This window comes from Pristiophorus japonicus, chromosome 4 (genome assembly GCF_044704955.1).
Source record: "Pristiophorus japonicus isolate sPriJap1 chromosome 4, sPriJap1.hap1, whole genome shotgun sequence".
In the NCBI taxonomy this organism is placed as follows: Eukaryota; Metazoa; Chordata; class Chondrichthyes; family Pristiophoridae; genus Pristiophorus; species Pristiophorus japonicus.
Window position 1 is genome coordinate 65,958,625 of NC_091980.1, and position 19,102 is coordinate 65,977,726.

The 19,102-nt window shown below is 45.1% G+C and overlaps 1 protein-coding gene across 1 annotated transcript in view; it reads left to right on the plus strand.

Annotated features, from left to right (window-relative positions):
- The window catches only part of LOC139262932 (testican-1-like), a 782,508-nt gene that overhangs the window by 511,411 nt on the left and 251,995 nt on the right, over positions 1 to 19,102 (plus strand). The window contains exon 4 of the mRNA XM_070878252.1: positions 13,513 to 13,627. Within this exon, the coding sequence (XP_070734353.1) occupies positions 13,513 to 13,627 (115 nt within the window). The remainder of the gene's footprint in view (positions 1 to 13,512; positions 13,628 to 19,102) is intronic.

Here is a 19,102-nt window from a genome sequence, read left to right on the forward strand (position 1 = left end):
AACACAATATTCCAGGTGAGACTTCACCAAGGCCCTGTACAACTGCAGTAAGACCTTCCTGCTCTTATACCCAAATCCCTTAGCAATGAAGGCCAACATACCATTTGCCCTCTTCACCGTCTGCTGTACCTGCATGCCAACTTTCAGCGACTGATGTACCATGACACCCAGGTCTCATTGCACCACCCTTTTCCTAATCTGCCACCATTCAGATAATATTCGGCCTTTGTGTTTTTGCACCAAAGTGGATAACCTCACATTTATCCACATTAAACTGCACCTGCCATGCATTTGCCGACTCAACTAACCTGTCCAAGTCACCCTGCAGCCTCTTAGCGTCCTCCTCACAGCCCACACCGCCACCCAGCTTAGTGTCATCTGCAAACTTGGAGATATTATACTCAATTCATTCATCTAAATCATGAATATATATTCTAAATGGCTGGGGTGCCAGCACTGAGCCCTGCGGCACCCCACTTAGTTACTGCCTGCCATTCTGAAAAGGACCCGTTTATCCCGACTCTCTGCTTCCTGTCTGTCAACCAGTTCTCTATCCACGTCAGTACATTACCCCCAATACCATGTGCTTTAATTTTGCACACCAGTCTCTTGTGTGGGACCTTGTCAAAAGCCTTTTGAAAGTCCAACTGCACCACATCCACTGGTTCTCCCTTGTCCACTCTACTAGTTACATACTCAAAAAATTCCAGAAGATTTGTCAAGCATGATTTCCCTTTCATAAATCTATGCTGACTTGGACTGATTTCCAAATGCACTGCTATTTCATCTTTAATAATTGATTCGAACATTTTCCCCACTACTGATGTCAGGCTAACCAGTCTATAATTACCCTTTTTCTCTCTCCCTCCCTTTTTAAAAAGTGGTGTTACATTAGCTACCATCCAGTCCAAAGGAACTGCTCCAGAGTTGATAGACTGTTGGAAAATGATCACCAATACATCCACTATTTCAAGGGCCACTTCCTTAAGTACTCTTGGATGCAGACTATCAGGCCCCAGGGATTTATTGGCCTGCAATCCCATCAATTTCCCTAACACAAGTTCCTGCCTAATAAGGATTTCCTTCAGTTCCTCCTTCTCGCCAGACTCTCGGTCCTCTAGTATTTCCAGAAGGTTATTTGTGTCTTCCTTCGTGAAGACAGAACCACAGTTTTTGTTCAACTGGTCTGCCATTTCTTTGCTCCCCATTATAAATTCACCTGAATCTGACTGCAAGGGACCTACGTTTGTCTTCACTAATCTTTTTCTCTTCACATATCTATAGAAGCTTTTGCAGTCAGTTTTTATGTTCCCGGCAAGCTTCCTCTCATACTCTATTTTCCCCCTCCTAATTAAACCATTTGTCCTCCTCTGCTGAATTCAGAATTTCTCCCAGTCCTCAGGTTTGCTTCTTTTTCGGGCCAATTTATATGCCTCTTCCTTGGATTTAATACTATCCTTAATTTCCCTTGTTAGCCACGGTTGAGCCACCTTCCCCGTTTTATTTTTACTCCAGAGAGGGATGTACAATTGTTGAAGCTCATCCACGTGATCTTTAAATGTTTGCCATTGCCTATCCACCGTCAACCCTTTAAGTATTATTCACCAGTCTATCCTAGCTGTTGTGTTCCGAACACGGATGAAACTGCACACAGGAAGATTAAAGTAACAGTGACCTCAGTCTTTATTAAGACACTCCAGAGTGAGGAACAGGCCTTAGGGGCTGGCTTATATACAGTGCTCTCAAGGGATGCTGGAATCCCTTGGGACTTCAGGGAATGCGCTCCCTGGTGGCGGAACGTGGGAGTGCATGCTTTACAGATACACAACATCACTCCCCCCCCCTAAAGTCAAAGTGAAAACTATTTACAAGTTGAGGCGGTCGGGAGCCTTTCTTTCCCTGGTGGACTGCCTCGGTACAAATGTCTGTTCTGGTGTGTTGGCTATGCCCTCGCTGGGCTGGCGTGTTATTGGCCCTGCAGGGCTGCTGGGTGAGCCTGGCCTTGCTGGGCTGTTGGGTGTGATGGATTCGATTTCCTGGTCCGGGGTGGTGTCGTTGATCCTTTGGATGTGTGTTGTGGGCTCGAAAAAGGTCGTGTCTGCTGTGGGTTGTTCAGGGCAGTCTGCAGGTTGGGGTAATCCAGCAAGAGTCTGGTTTTAAGTGTCCTTTTCATGAGTAGCTCAGCCAGGGGCAACCTTTTAGCGAGTGGGGTCTCGTGCGGTAGCTGAGCAGTACTTGGGACAGGCGGGTTTGGAGTGAGCCTTCTGTGACTCGTTTGAAGCTCTGTTTGATTGTTTGTACTGCCCGCTCTGCCTGCCCATTGGAGGCTGGTTTAAATGGGGCCGAGGTGACATGTTTGATCCCATTGCGGGTCAGGAATTCTTTAAATTCGCCACTGGTGAAACTTGGCCCGTTGTCACTGACCAGTATGTCAGGCAGGCCATGGGTAGCAAACATGGCCCTCAGGCTTTCAATGGTGGCGGTGGCAGTGCTTCCCGACATTATTTCACATTCAATCCATTTTGAAAAAGCATCCACCACCACCAGGAGCATTTTACCAAGAAACGGGCCCGCATAGTCGACATGGATCCTCGACCATGGTCTGGAGGGCCAGGACCACAAACTTAGTGGTGCCTCTCTGGGCATGTTGTTCAACTGAGCACACACGCTGCATTGCCGTACACAGTACTCTAAGTCAGAGTCGATACCAGGCCACCAGAACAGACATTTGTACCGAGGCAGTCCACCAGGGAAAGAAAGGCTCCCGACCGCCTCAACTTGATCTGGCTATCGCTTTCATCATTACTATACCCGGGTGTGTGCTGTGGAGATCCGAGATGAACGTCTCCCTGCCCTTTTTGGGTAGCACTACTAGGTTACCCCACAACAGGCAGTCTGCCTGAATGGACAGCTCTTCCTTTCGCCGCTGGAACGTCTTGATTAGCTCTTGTATTTCAACGGGGATGCTGGCCCAGCTCTCATGCAGTACACAGTTTTTTACTAGGGACAGCAGAGGCTCTTGGCTGGTCCAAGTCCTAATCTGGCGGGCCGTGACAGGTAATTTATCATTTCCAAACGCTTCCATGACCTTCAACAAGGCTGCGGGCTGCGCCACCATCAACAAGTTTACAGGTTGCGCATTTCCACCCCCGTGGTGGGCAATTGTTGCCGACTCAGAGCATCAGCACAGTTCTCGGTGCCTGGCCTGTGGCGGATGGTATAGTTATACGCTGATAGCATGAGTGCTCACCTTTGTATGCGGGCTGAGGCATTAGTATTTATCCCCTTGTTTTCAGCGAACAGGGATATGAGGGGCTTTTGATGGGTTTCCAGCTCAAATTTGAGGCCAAACAGGTACTGATGCATTTTCTTTACCCCGAACACACACACTAATGCCTCTTTCTCAATCATGCTGTCGGCCCTCTCGGCCTTAGACAAGTTCCTGGAGGCATAGGCGACAGGTTGCAACTTCCCCGCAACGTTGGCTTGCTGTAATACACACCCGACTCCGTACGACGACGCATCACATGCTAGCACAAGTCTTTTACAAGGGTTATACAATACAAGCAGCTTGTTGGAGCATAAAATGTTTCTGGCTTTCTCAAAAGCAATTATTTGTTTTTTTCCCCATACACAGTTCTCACCTTTACGCAATAACACATGTTGGGACTCTAAGAGGGTGCTTAACCCCGGTAGGAAGTTACCAAAATAGTTGAGGAGTCCCAGGAATGACCGCAGCTCCGTGATGTTCTGTGGCCTGGGCGCATTCCTGATAGCCTCTGTATTGGCGTCCGTGGGCCGAATGCCGTCCGCCGCGATCTTTCTCCCCAAAAACTCAATTTCTGTTGCCATGAAGACGCATTTCGACCTCTTCAGCCGCAGCCCTACGCGATCCAGTCGCTGGAGGACCTCCTCCAGGTTTTGTAGGTGCTCGACGGTGTCCCGACCCGCGACCAATATGTCGGCCTAAAAAAGCACTGTGCGTGGTACCGACTTGAGTAGGCTCTCCATGTTTCTCTGGACATCTGTTGTAGATGAACAGTCCCTTGTGCATGTTGATGCAGGTGAGGCCCTTCGAAGACTCCTCCAGCTCCTGCATCACGTAGGCCGAAGTCAGGTGAACGTCTTGCCTCCTACCAGCGTCGCAAATAGGTCGTCTGCCTTCGGTAGCGGGTATTGGTCCTGTAGCGAGAAACGATTAATAGTTACTTTATAATCGTCGCAAATCCTGACCGTGCCATCACTTTTGAGTACTGGAACAATCGGGCTAGCCCACTCGCTGAATTCCACTGGGGAGATGATGCCCTCGCGTTGCATCCTGTCCAGCTCGATTTCCATTCTCTCCCTCATCATGTGAGGTACTGCTCGCGCCTTGTGGTGAATGCATCATGCCTCTGGGACCAATTGGATCCGCATCTTCACCCCGAAAAAGTTTCCAATGCCTGGCTCAAAAAGGGAAGGTAATTTGTTCAGAACCTGGGTCTGCATGATCAGGTAGAGAGCAGGCGGTAGCAACAAAGTGTAAACGATGGTCGCGCCACTGTGTCACGGGAAATTGACCTGAATGACCCTGCGTATGTGCTAAAGTACGGACATGGTCCTAAATGGATCGCGGGCACGGTGATAGCTAAAGAAGAGAGGAGGGTGTTTATAGTCAAACTAGACAATGGGTGAATTTGCAGAAAGCACCTGGACTAAACGAGGCTGCAGTCTTTATTAAGACACTCCAGAGTGAGGAACAGGCCTTAGGGGCCGGCTTATATACAGTGCTCCTAAGGGATGCTGGGACTTCAGGGGATGCATGGGAGTGCATGCTTTACAGATACACAACACTAACCAATTCACGTCTCATACCATCGAAGTAGTACTCGGTAAAATAATGGGATTAAAGGCGGACAAATCCCTGGATCTGATGGCTTGCATCCTAGGGTTTTTAAAGAAGTGGCTGCAGATATAGTGGATGCATTGGTTGTAATCTACTAAAATTCCCTGGATTCTGGGGTGGTCCCAGTAGGTTGGCAAACCACAAATGTAATGCCTCTATTTAAAAAAGGAGGCAGACAGAAAGCAAGAAACTATAGACCAGTTAGCCTAACATCTGTCGTTGGGAAAATGCTGGAGTCCATTATTAAGGAAGCAGTAGCGGTATATTTGGAAAAGCATAATTCAGTCAGGCAGAGTCAGCATGGTTTTATGAAGGGGAAATCATGTTTGACAAATTTGCAGGAGTTCTTTGAGGATGTAACGAGCAGGGTGGATAAGGGGGAACCAGTGGATGTGGTGTATTTGGATTTCCAGAAAGCATTCGGTAAGGTGCCACATAAAAAGGTTACTGCACAAGATAAAAGTTCACGGGGTTGGGGTAATATATTATCAGGGCTAGAGGATTGGCTAACTAACAGAAAACAGAGAGTCGGGATAAATGAGTCATTTTCTAGGTTACATAAGAACATAAGAATTAGGAACAGGAGTAGGCCATCTAGCCCCTCGAACCTGCTCCGCCATTCAATAAGATCATGGCTGATCTGGCCGTGGACTCAGCTCCACTTACCCGCCCGCTCCCCGTAACCCTTAATTCCCTTATTGGTTAAAATTCTATCTATCTGTGACTTGAATACATTCAATGAGCTAGCCTCAACTGCTTCCTTGGGCAGAGAATTCCACAGATTCACAACCCTCTGGGAGAAGAAATTCTTTCTCAACTCTGTTTTAAATTGGCTCCCCCGTATTTTGAGGCTGTGCCCCCTAGTTCTAGTCTCCCCAACCAGTGGAAACAACCTCTCCGTCTCTATCATGTCCATCCCTTTCATTATTTTAAATATTTCTATAAGATCACCCTTCATCCTTCTGAACTCCAACGAGTAAAGACCCAGTCTACTCAATCTATCATCATAAGGTAACGCCCTCATCTCCGGAATCAGCCTAGTGAATCGTCTCTGTACCCCCTCCAAAGCCACTATATCCTTCCTTAAGTAAGGTGACCAAAACTGCACGCAGTACTCCAGGTGCGGCCTTACCAATACCCTATACAGTTGCAGCAGGACCTCCCTGCTTTTGTACTCCATCCCTCTCACAATGAAGGACAACATTCCATTCGCCTTCCTGATTACCTCCTGCACCTGCAAACTAACTTTTTGGGATTCATGCACAAGGACCCCCAGGTCCCTCTGCACCTCAGCATGTTGTAATTTCTCCCCATTCAAATAATATTCCCTTTTACTGTTTTTTTTCCCAAGGTGGATGACCTCACACTTTCCGACATTGTCTTCCATCTGCCAAACCTTAGCCCATTCACTTAACCTATCTAAATCTCTTTGCAGCCTCTCTGTGTCCTCTACACAACCCGCTTTCCCACTAATCTTTGTGTCATCTGCAAATTTTGTTGCACTACACTCTGTCCCCTCTTCCAGGTCATCTATGTATATTGTAAACAGTTGTGGTCCCAGCACCAATCCCTGTGGCACACCACTAACCACCGATTTCCAACCCAAAAAGGACCCATTTATCCCGACTCTCTGCTTTCTGTTCGCCAGCCAATTCTCTATTCATGCTAATACATTTTCTCTGACTCCGCATACCTCTATCTTCTGCAGTAACCTTTTGTGTGGCACCTTATCGAATGTCTTTTGGAAATCTAAATACACCACATCCATCGGTACACCTCTATCCACCATGCTCGTTATATCCTCAAAGAAAGGTTGGCAAAGAGTATCTAGTGGGGTGCCGCAGGGATCGGTGCTGGGGCCTCAACTATTTACAATCTATATTAATGACTTGGATGAAGGACCGAGTGTAATGTAGCCAAGTTTGCTGATGATGCAAAAATGGGTGGGAAAGCAAATTGTGAGGAGGACACAAAAAATCTGCAATGGGATATAGACAGGCTAATGAATGGGCAAAAATTTGACAGATGGAGTCTAATGTGGGAAAATGTGAAGTTATCCACTTTGGTAGAAAAAATAGAAAATCAAATTATAATTTAAATGGAGAAAAATTGCAAAGTACTGCAGTACAGAGGGACCTGGGGGTCCTTTTGCATGAAACACAAAATGTTAGTATGCAGGTGCAGCAAGTAATAGGAAGGCAAATGGAATGTTGGCCTTTATTGTAAGGGGGATAGAGTATCAAAGCAAAGAAGTCCTGCTACAGTTGTACAGGGTATTGGTGAGGCCACACCTAGTATACTGCATACAGTTTTGGTTTCCATATTTAAGAAAGAATATACTTGCATTGGAGGCTGTTCAGAGAAGGTTCACTAAACTGATTCTGGAGATGAAGGGGTTGACTTATGAAGATAGGTTGAGTAGGTTGGGCCTATACACATTGGAGTTCAGAAGAGTGAGAGATGATCTTATCAAAATATGTAAGATAATGACGGGGCTTTTCAAGGTAGATGCAGAGAGAATATTTCCACTCATAGGGGAAACTAAAACTAGGGGGCATAGTCTCAGAATAAGGGGCCGCCCATTTAAAACTGAGATGAGGAGGAATTTCTTCTCTGAGGTTGTAAATCTATGGAATTCTTAGTCCCAGAGAGCTGTGGAGGCTGGGTCATTGAATATATTTAAGGCGGAGATAGACAGATTTCTGAGCAATAAGGGAGTAAAGGGTTATGAGAAGCGGGCAGGGAAGTAGAGCTGAGCCCATGATCAGATCAGCCATGATCTTATTGAATGGTGGAGGAGGCTCGACTGGCTGCTCCAATTTCTTATGTTCTTATGTCATGTAGGTGAGCCAGCCCCCCGCCAGTTAAGATCTGCTATCGACGGTTATGCGCCACCGTTTATTGCAGGAGAAAGGAAAGTGTGTCAGTGAGTGTGGTGTAATGTGTTTGGGTGATGTGGTTGTCATGGTTGAATAACTGACAGTGTGTTCACTCTGTGAGTTGTGGCTGTGAGGCTTGCAGCAGTGCTACCTTTGTGAGGGTGAGGTGAAGCTAGGAATTTGAGGTGTGCCTCATGTTTGGTGGAGATTGTTGGTAGATGAGTGATGGGAGCAGTTGTGCATTGAGCACTGTGTGAGGCTCGTGGTGCAGTTGGTAGGAGACGGTGTTTGAAGATGCATTCACTGACCTTGACCACTGGTCTAACATCAGTGAACTTCTTTGGACACTGGCAGTGAAAGCCTCGACGATCTGGTCCCACATCCTTTTTTCTGGAGGGCCTCCTGTCCCTCTGTAGGTAGAGGACCCCTTTTTCAGTGTTCACTCCCTGCATAATGATCTCGAGTGCTGCCTCTGAGACCCCGGGCACCCTTTCCCTGGCCTGTTAAAGTCATTTTGGTTTGTGCTGAAGCAGATCATGAGAAGGCTGTTCACCTTTAAAAAGTGCAGACAACGCAGACAGACAGAGGCGTGACAGCAAATTTGTGCTCAGTAAGCTCCCACAAACAGTAATGTGATAATGACCAGATAATCTATTTTTGTTACATTGATTGAGGGATAATTATTGGCCAAATTATTCACCTGCTCCACGACGACATGCAGGCCGTGATCCTTACCAACGGATCCATTACAGACCCATTCCACCTCCGGACCGGGGTCAAACAGGGTTGCGTCATCGCTCCAACCCTTTTCTCAATCTTCCTCGCTGCCATGCTCCACCTCACTGTCGACAAGCTCCCCACTGGAGTGGAACTAAACTACAGAATCAGTGGGAAGTTGTTAAACCTACGCTGCCTCCAGGCCAGGTCCAAGACCACCCAAACCTCTGTCGTTGAACTACAGTACGCGGACAGCGCCTGTGTCTGCGCACATTTTGAGGCTGAACTCCAGGATGTAGTCGATTTATTCACCGAGGCATATGAAAGCATAGGCTTCACGCTTAACATCCATAAGACAAAGGTCCTCCAACAGTCAGTCATCAAGATTCACGGCATGGCTCTCGACAACGTGGACCACTTCCCATACCTCGGGAGCCTCTTGTCAACAAAGGCAGACATTGATGAGGAGATCCAACTTCGCCTCCAGTGCGCCAGTGCAGCCTTCGGCCGCCTGAGGAAAAGAGTGTTCGAAGACCAGGACCTCAAACCTACCACCAAGCTCATGGTCTACAGGGCTGTAGTAATACCCGCCCTCCTGTATGGATCAGAGGCATGGACGATGTACAGAAGACACATCAAGTCGCTAGAGATATATCACCAACGATGTCTCCGCAGGATCCTGCAAATCCCCTGGGAGGACAGACGCACCAACATCAGTGTCCTCGCCCAGGCTAACATCCCCAGCATTGAAGCACGAACCACTCTCAATCTGCTTCGCTGGGCAGGCCACTTAGTTTGCATGCCAGACACGAGACTCCCTAAGCAATTGCTCTACGCGGAGCTCCTTCACGGCAAACGAGCCAAAGGTGGGCAGCAGAAACATTACAAGGACACCCTCAAAGCCTCCCTGGTGAAGTGTGACATCACCTCTGACACCTGGCCGAAGACCGCCCTAAGTGGAGAAAGTACATCCAGGAGGGCGTTGAGCTCCTCGAATCTCAACACTGCGAGTGTGAAGAGGTCAAGCGCAGGCAGCGTGTGGTAAATCCGTTCCACTCCCGACAAATATCTGTCCCATCTGTGACTCTTGTGTTGGACTGTTCAGTCACCAAAGAACTCACTTTAGGAGTGAAAGCAAGTCTTCCTCGATTTCGAGGGACTGCCTATGATGATGATTGGCCAAAATAATACCATGGCATCGTTTTCATCCACCTGAGAGGGAAGAGGGGCCTTATTTTAACATCTCATCCAAAAGACAGCACAGCACCTCCAACAGTGCAGCATTCCCTCACCACTGCACTGGAGTGTCAGCCTAAATTTATGTATTCAAGTACCTGGAGTGGGACTTGAACCCACATCCTTCTGACTCCGGGACAAGTGTGCTATCCACTGAGCCACCGCTGACACAAGGAGATGCAGGCTTTCTTTAGGTAAAGCTAGCCTTGTGTGAACAGTGGAAACTTCAACCCCCTGTTGAGTACACAGCCAGTCAGCAGTGCTCTCAGCATTGCAATCATGCAAAATAGGAGGCAGCACAAATTTGGTGAAGTGCCTAAATTCCTTTTAACGGGCACATGCACATCGCACTTCAGAATCTCCGCGCCCATTTTCAGGCCTAATCCAATTTCATCCTTAAGCTTTTTTGTTTTTTCCCCCCCAATGTAATATATATAAGCTGCTGTAAATGCAGCTTTTAAAAACTTCCACTTTCCTCAGATTAACTTTCGAGGCTATGTCAGACTGAATTTATCTGAAGGTTTATTTTCTCCAAGACTAGTTTCAGTCATTTTTTTGACATCAGAAGGGTGTTCTACAGTGCGACTGCATTAATTAACTTTACTTGAGTATTCCTGCCATGGCATTTGTGAAACTGCCAGTGTTCGGAAATATAATAGTTGCGAGGGATTGGAGTACTGATGCGTTTTACTTAATTTTTTAAAACATAGAGATTTACAACCAGAAAATGCACCAGATCAAGTGTCAACTCAAAGGACCGTTTTTGTGGCGGTGTCACCGCCTGAGTGCTAATTTTAGCGCCAGGATTAGGTGCAGCCTCAAATTGCTAAATTCAATTTTAACTCCTAAAGATGAACGAGCAGCGCTAAAAAGTGTCGTTGCAAACTCATCGTTGGCATCAATGGGGCGGAAGCTCAGGAGGTCTACTCAATTTTGTAACGGGAGGCTGCTGCCATGCCAGGCAGATAAACTTGAAGAAAAGGGAAGAAAAAAGAAATAACTAAAACATCTCTGATCCACATACACACTTCCCCATTCTTGAAACAAATGAAAATATGCAGAAATAAATAAAGAGAAAAACTTATCTTCCTTTTTGGGTGATTGCACCCGAGAACCGCTCTTTAACCACCATTATTTTCAGGCATACGGCCGTCTGCCAGTACAGCAACCGTACAAAGCAACTATCGCGACAGAGGCATCAAAGAGGCAATGTACGCTGGATGACATAATCCTCACGGATGGCGTTAGCTGGCACAGCGTTGCCTCTTGGCGTCTCTGTCAAAGAACCTACTTAATTTCAGCTGGGGTGTGGAGACTGCTTAACGATGACAGGAGGCCTTTGCCACCTGCCTGCCGGCGGTAATGGGTGGAGTCCACAACCTCATTTCGACCCCAAAATGACAAGGAGAATTCCTACAATCTCGCTTCTCTCCACCCCCATCCTTCCAAAAATAAATGTCATGCCTTCAGCACTTTGTAAATCCATTACTGCTTCATGATTAAAGTTATGAGAAGCCTGTGTGCCACTACATTTTCAGTCTAACTTAGCAAGGCAGATTTTCCTCTTATGCACTTGAGCATAAATAATTGCCTCAGCAAAACTCATAGAGGAAAAGGTTATGGATGATGACACGCCAGCAACAGAGCTGGCACGATTTTCTGTTGAGTGATTTAAGTGGACATGAAATCACGTGGGTGCGGTATGGGCATGTGTGCTCAATTTTCTTCTCTGTGCTCTACCCAGGTGATTATTTACAACCAAATGCGAAAGTGAAGAAATTGCCCATAGTCTTCATCTCCCACCTGACCCATATTCAGGCTTGTTTTCTGAGCTGTTTGCTTTTTGCAGCACATGAAAACTGTCAGCTTTTGTGAGTTTTTCCGGTTGCCATGTATGGAAATTTAGCAGTGTGCATTCTGAAACAGCCACACACATCCACCTCACTGTACATGCAGTTCTGCTGGAACAGTCCATGCAACATTGAATAGAATAAATATTTAGGAAATAGTTGTTTCTAATTTTTAATCATAGAATATATAAAACAAATCTACCAACATTGGTAGAAGCTACTAGTTTCTTTTAGCAATGTACATTCCGAGCTCTCTCCTGTACAATCGAACTCAACAAATGCTTTATAATTGAAATGGACAGAAGAGAACTTCAGTCATTTTCAAAGTGGAAATGAGTAGCCCCTGCTTCTGACGTGGATTTTTAAAAGCTGAAGACATCACAGAAGCATTACATTCTCTGCCACGGCACCCTCTGTGCAGGTTAAGCCAGACAATGTTATATATGTCAGAACATAATTAGACTTGCCAATGCAGTTAGTTCATATTAATGTAAATCTGTTTTACCTATATTTTTTATAATAATTGCAACGCAGGATGATAGCTTACAAGTAATGAAGTAGTCAGCAATCCTTTGCTATACATAGTCAAAGATTAGGCTTTACATTAAATGAATCTGTGGCATAAAAATATGATTTTATATTAGTTTATCCTTAAGAATTTACATTGTGACTAAGTAACAATTTAAAATGGCTAAAAGAAATTAATTTCTAATCAATCTTTTTTGAGCTTTAAATTTCTCATTTTCTCCCAAGCATGGAAATGCAAACACAAATTAACTGAGTGCATCACTTTATATTTCCATAGCAATTTCCGCTTAAAATTCTAATTTTAAAATGTTAGACTCTCTTGTCCACTTCAATTATTTCAACTGAGTTCAGTCCCCACTGCAATTTATATGCTTTTGTCCTACAGCATTTCAAAGGCAGAAATTGATAATTTAAAATATGGTGGCCCAGAAATTCCTTATCTTAGCACCAACTCTTAACGCCGGTTTTCTTGAAAAACTGATGACTGCCACGTTGCCATCGCCAGTGCTTGACTCTCCAATGCACATGTGCAGATCATGACATCAATCGGCCTGCAACGCCTGATTTGACGCAGGACTGCAATTTTGGACATCGTCGCATGTCATAACTCCCTCGCCTAACTACGCACGGAATAACATGTGTGCAGCAGTACTGCAGAGAGGCTGTCAGCGCTTCTTAAACGGACACACAAATCTTTCAGCTCAGTTTCGGTTTCAGCATTTGGAGTGGTTTCTTCATATTTTATTGAAATAGTGGTGTGGTGCAATGCATTAAAAAGTTGTTAAAGTGTGCAGGGAGTGCTGCTGAATGTGTGCAAGGCTTTGGATGTTAAATTAAGGCATCTGAAAAGACCACTTGCTCTCACAGTCCTGGGGGAACATGGAGGTGAGGCAGAGGCAGCAAAGTGGACAAGCTGCTTGCAGAGGGAAAAGGAAGAAGCAGAAGAGGATGATGCAGAAGAGGAGGAAGGATACAACCCAGATAGCCCCTTTCTGGTTGGGATACCCAGGATCAAATCAAGCACCTGCAGTATCAGTGAACACAAACCCAATTTCCCTCATCCATGCTTTTGTTACCTCTAGATTCCAATGCACTCCTGGCTGGCCTCTCACATTCTACCCTAGAAATAAGGGGTTATGGGAAGCGGGCAGGGAAGTGGACCTGAGTCCATGATCGGATCAGCCATGATCGTATTAAATGATGGAGCAGGCTCGAGGGGCCGTATGGCCTACTCCTGCTCCTATTTCTTATGTTCTTATGTTTTTATACCACTAACAGCCGTGAATGAATAGTATTGCTTTAAATGAATATAAGCAGTACTTCAACAGCATTGATGGTCTCTGAAAGAGTATTGTAAAGTTAAATAGGTTGAATGATTTTATGTAATTTTGATTGTTATTGCCTTTTCTTTTCTTAGCCCTGGATCCAACAAAAGACCCATGCCTGAAGGTGAAATGCAGTCAACACAAAGTCTGTGTAACCCATGACTACCAAACAGCTCTTTGCGTTAGTCACAAGCAGCTAATGCACAGGTAGGAAAGAACTTACAACAGCTTCCATTTATATAAAGCCACTTAAAGCTAGAAATATACTTTCAAAGTGGTTTATTGTTGAGATAAATTAAACTGAGCATTCAGTGGGAAGGGAGGAATAGGTGGAATGGATTTAAAGGGTATTATCAAAAAAGAAAATAATTTTGTGGAATCAAAGTGGTGGCAGAAAGATTAAGCAGAATGTCACGACTTAAATACTGAACCTGGGAATAAAGATTCCTCTGCACCATTTCTTGGCATATGCGAGGAGTGCATATGGCAAAATTGTGCATTCCATCCCACGATTTTCCACCATTTAACGTTTTTGGGCTGAATACCGTGGGTCGAGATGCACAATTTTGCAATATGTGCTCCGAACATATGAAAAAAACGGTGCAGCAGACTTTCTATCCCTGATGTCATGTTTCTGGATGATTTTCACATGGGAATATATATAGAAACATAGAATAGTACAGCACGGAAAAAGGCCACTCGGTCCATCGAGACTGCACTGGCTCATTCGAAGAGCAATCCAGTTAGTCCCACTCCCCCGCTCTTTCCCCATATCCTTGCAACTTTTTTCTCCTTCAAGTGTTTATCCAATTCCCTTTTGAAAGATGCTATTGAATCTGATTCCACCACCCTATCAGGCAGTTCATTCCAGATCTAATCTTTTTCCTCGTGTCGCCTCTGGTCCTTTTGCCAATCACCTTAAATCTGTATCGTCTGGTTATTGACCCTTCAACCATTGGAAATAGTTTCTCTTTATTTATTCTATCTAAACCCTTCATGACTTTAAACAACTGTAGAAAATCTCCTCTGAACATTCTCTGCTCCAAGGAGACCAATCCCAGTCTATCCATGCAACTGTAATCCTTCATCCCTGGAACCAGTCTAGTAAATCTCTTTGGTACCTTCTCCAAAGTCTTCACATTCTTCCTAAAGTGTAGTGCCCTGAATTGGACACAATACTCCAGCTGGGGCCAAACTAGTATTTTATATAGGTTGAGCATAACTTCCTGGCTTTTGTACATTGTGCCTATATTTATAAAGCCCAGGATCCCATATGCTTCATTAAGTGCTTTGTTTACCTGTCCTGCCACCTTCAACGTTTTGTGCACTAACACCCCAGGTCTCTTTTCTTACATCCCCTTTAGATTTGTACCATTTGGCTTGTATTGTCTCTCCTCATTCTTTCTATCAAAGATAAGTAAAACATAGTTCCTATTTACTGAAGACCTATTTCCTTAGTCACAAGTGTTATTTGCGACATTTTATATTTAGACAAAATGCTGATTTTTCTTGTAAAATTCCGAATTAATGGTACTTAAAAGAGAAGGGTCTCTTTTCAGTGATATCAGGAAGGGAAAATCTGAGTAGCTCTGTCAGAGCTTGGGAACAGCTACCTTCCTGCCTGCCTGTGTAGCTTCTATCTGGCGAATATTGTCCAGTGTCAGGAGGGACATAAAAATGGGAAAATATTTAAAATGATGGGTGAAAAATATAACAAAATGTTTTTTAAAAAAAAAGAAGCAACTCTGCCCTATATAAAAATTATTAACTTTAGCAATTTATTTTATGGTGAATTTGCTTTAAGTTTTATTCTAATCCAAAAATTAACCATAATTATTAAGGTTTAGAATTTCATGTAAAACAGCTCCTGTTACTTTATAAATTCCATCTTTCACACTGCCTGACGTGTCCATTCTGAATCTAGTCAGTCGCCTATTTGCAACCTTTATTCAGTAAATACTCGTGTTAATGGAATGTCTCTAAATAATAAAATGTTTTAATTCACTTTCGCGATGTGGTTGTTGTTGGCATTTATTGCCCATCCTGAGTTGCCCTGATACAATTGAGTGTCATGCTCACCCCCTTCAGAGGACAGTTAAGAGTCAACCATATAATATAAAAACAGAAAATGCTGGAAATCTCAGCAGATCAGGCAGCATCTGTGGAGAAAAACAGAGTTAAATTTTCAGGTCACTGACCTTTCATTAGAGCTGGAAAAGTTCAAAATGTAACAGATTCATAAGGAAGTGCAGGGGCAGGGAAAGGGGGAGGGGAGGAAAGAACAAAAGGGAAGGTCTGTGATAGAGTGGAAGGTAGAAGAGATTTAAGAGGCAAAAGGGATGATAGGCAAAAATAAGATGGTAATGGTACATATTAAGAAACAAAAGATGAGTCAAGATGGGGTGTGAATGGCGGAATCATGACCAGCTGCCATGGGAAAGAGAAAAAAAGGGTGGGGTTTTAAAAAAAAGGAGGAAAGGGAAAAAAAAGTTGGGCAGAGGTTTATGGTCTGAAATTGTTGAACTTGACGTTGAGTCCAGAAGGCTGTAAAGTGCCTAAACAAAAGATGAGATGCTGTTCATAAGAACATAAGAACATAAGAATTAGGAACAGGAGTAGGCCATCTAGCCCCTCGAGCCTGCTCCACCATTCAACAAGATCATGGCTGATCTGGCCGTGGACTCAGCTTCACTTACCCGCCCGCTCCCCATAACCCTTAATTCCCTTATTGGTTAAAAATCTATCTATCTGTGATTTGAATACATTCAATGAGCTAGCCTCAACTGCTTCCTTGGGCAGAGAATTCCACAGATTCACAACCCTCTGGGAGAAGAAATTCCTTCTCAACTCGGTTTTAAACTGGCTCCCCCGTATTTTGAGGCTGTGCCCCCTAGTTCTAGTCTCCCCGACCAGTGGAAACAACCTCTCTGCCTCTATCTTGTCTATCCCTTTCATTATTTTAAATGTTTCTATAAGATCACCCCTCATCCTTCTGAACTCCAACGGGTAAAGACCCAGTCTATCATCATAAGGTAACCCCCTCATCTCCGGAATCAGCCTCGTGAATCGTCTCTGTACCCCCTCCAAAGCTAGTATATCCTTCCTTAAGTAAGCTGACCAAAACTGCACGCAGTACTCCAGGTGCGGCCTCACCAATACCCTGTACAGTTGCAGCAGGACCTCCCTGCTTTTGTACTCCATCCCTCTCGCAATGAAGGCCAACATTCCATTCGCCTACCTGCTGCACCTGCAAACTAACTTTTTGGGATTCATGCACAAGGACCCCCAAGTCCCTCTGCACTGCAGCATGTTGTAATTTCTCCCCATTCAAATAATATTCCCTTTTACTGTTTTTTTTTTCCCAAGGTGGATGACCTCACACTTTCTGACATTGTATTCCATCTGCCAAACCTTAGCCCATTCGCTTAACCTATCTAAATCTCTTTGCAGCCTCTCTGTGTCCTCTACACAACCCGCTTTCCCACTAATCTTAGTGTCATCTGCAAGTTTTGTGACACTACACTCTGTCCCCTCTTCCAGGTCATCTATGTATATTGTAAACAGTTGTGGTCCCAGCACCGATCCCTGTGGCACACCACTAACCACCGATTTCCAACCCGAAAATGACCCATTTATCCCGACTCTCTACTTTCTGTTCGCCAGCCAATTCTCGATCCATGCTAATACATTTCCTCTGACTCCACGTACCTTTATCTTCTGCAGTAACCTTTTGTGTGGCACCTTATCGAATGCCTTTTGGAAATCTAAATACACCACATCCATCGGTACACCTCTATCCACCATGCTCATTATATCCTCAAAGAATTCCAGTAAATTAGTTAAACATGATTTCCCCTTCATGAATCCATGTTGCGTCTGCTTGATTGCACTATTCCTATCTAGATGTCCCGCTATTTCTTCCTTAATGATAGCTTCAAGCATTTTACCCACTACAGATGTTAAACTAACCGGCCTATAGTTACTTGCCTTTTGCCTGCCCCCTTTTTTAATTAGAGTCGTTACATTAGCTGCTTTCCAATCCGCTGGTACCTCCCCAGAGTCTAGAGAATTTTGGTAGGTTATAACGAATGCATCTGCTATAACTTCCGCCATCTCTTTTAATACCCTGGGATGCATTTCATCAGGACCAGGGGACTTGTCTACCTGGAGTCCCATTAGCCTGTCCAGCACTACCCCCCTAGTGATAGTGATTATCCTTGAGCTTGCGATTGCGTTGAGTTTCATTGGAACAGTGTAAGAGGCCGAGGTCAGAGTGGGAGTGGAGCGGAGTATTAAAGTGACAGGCGACCAAAAGCTCAGGGTCACGCTGACGGACTGAATGAAGATGTTCTGCAAAGCGGTCACCCAATCTGTGTTTGGTCTCCCCAATGTAGAGGAGACCATATCGTGAGCAGCGAACACAGTATACTAAATTGAAAGAAGTACAAGTAAATCATTGTTTCACCTGGAAGGAGTGCTTGGGGCCCTGGACAGTGGGAAGGGAGAAGGTAAAAGGGCAGGTGTTGCATCTCCTGCACTTGCACGGGAAGGTGCTGTGGGACGAGGAGGGGGGGCTGGGGGTGATTGCGGAATGGACCGGGGTGTCGCGGAGGGAGTGGTTCCTTCTGAACGCTGAGAGGGATGAGGAGGGGAAGATGAGATTGGTGGTGGGGTCATGCTGGAGGTGTCAGAAATGGCGGAGGATGATCCGGTGAATGTGGAGACTGGTGGGGTGAAAGGTGAGGACAAGGGGAACCCTGTCGTGGTTCTGGGAGGGAAAGGAAGGGGTGAGAGCAGAAGTGCGGGAAATAGAAAGAACGTGTCAACCACATCTTCACCGAGGCGTACGAAAGCATGGGCCTTACACTAAACATCCGTAAGACAAAGGTCCGCCACCAACCTGACCCCACCATACAGCACTGCCCCCCAGTCATCAAGATCCATGGCGCGGCCCTGGACAACATGGACCACTTTCCATACCTCAGGAGCCTATTATCAGCAAGGGCAGAGATCGATAACGAGGTTCAACAACGCCTCCAGTGCAACCTGCGGCCGCCTGAGGAAGAGAGTGTTCAAAGATCAGGCCCTCGAATCTGGCACCGAGCGTATGGTCTATAGGGCTAGAGTGATATCCGCCCTACTGTATGGCTCAGAGACATGGACGATAAATTAGGGATGCATGCAATAAAGGTACAGCAGTTATCATGGGCGACTTTAATCTTCATATTGATTGGGCTAACCAAACTGGTAGCAATATAGTGGAGGAGGATTTCCTGGAGTGTATTAGGGATGGTTTTCTAGACCAATATGTCGAGGAACCAACTAGAGGACTGGCCATCCTAGACTGGGTGTTGTGCAATGAGAAAGGACTAATTAGCAATCTTGTTGTGCGAGATCCCTTGGGGAAGAGTGACCATAATATGGTAGAATTCTTTTTTAAGATGGAGAATGACATAGTTAATTCAGAGACTAAGGTCCTGAACTTAAGGAAAGGTAACTTCGAGGGTATGAGACGTGAATTGGCTAGAATAGACTGGCGAATGATTCTTAAAGGGTTGACGGTGGATAGGCAATGGCAAACATTTAAAGATCATATGGATGAACTTCAACAATTGTACATCCCTGTCTGGAGTAAAAAATAAAACGGGGAAGGTGGCTCAACCGTGGCTAACAAGGGAAATT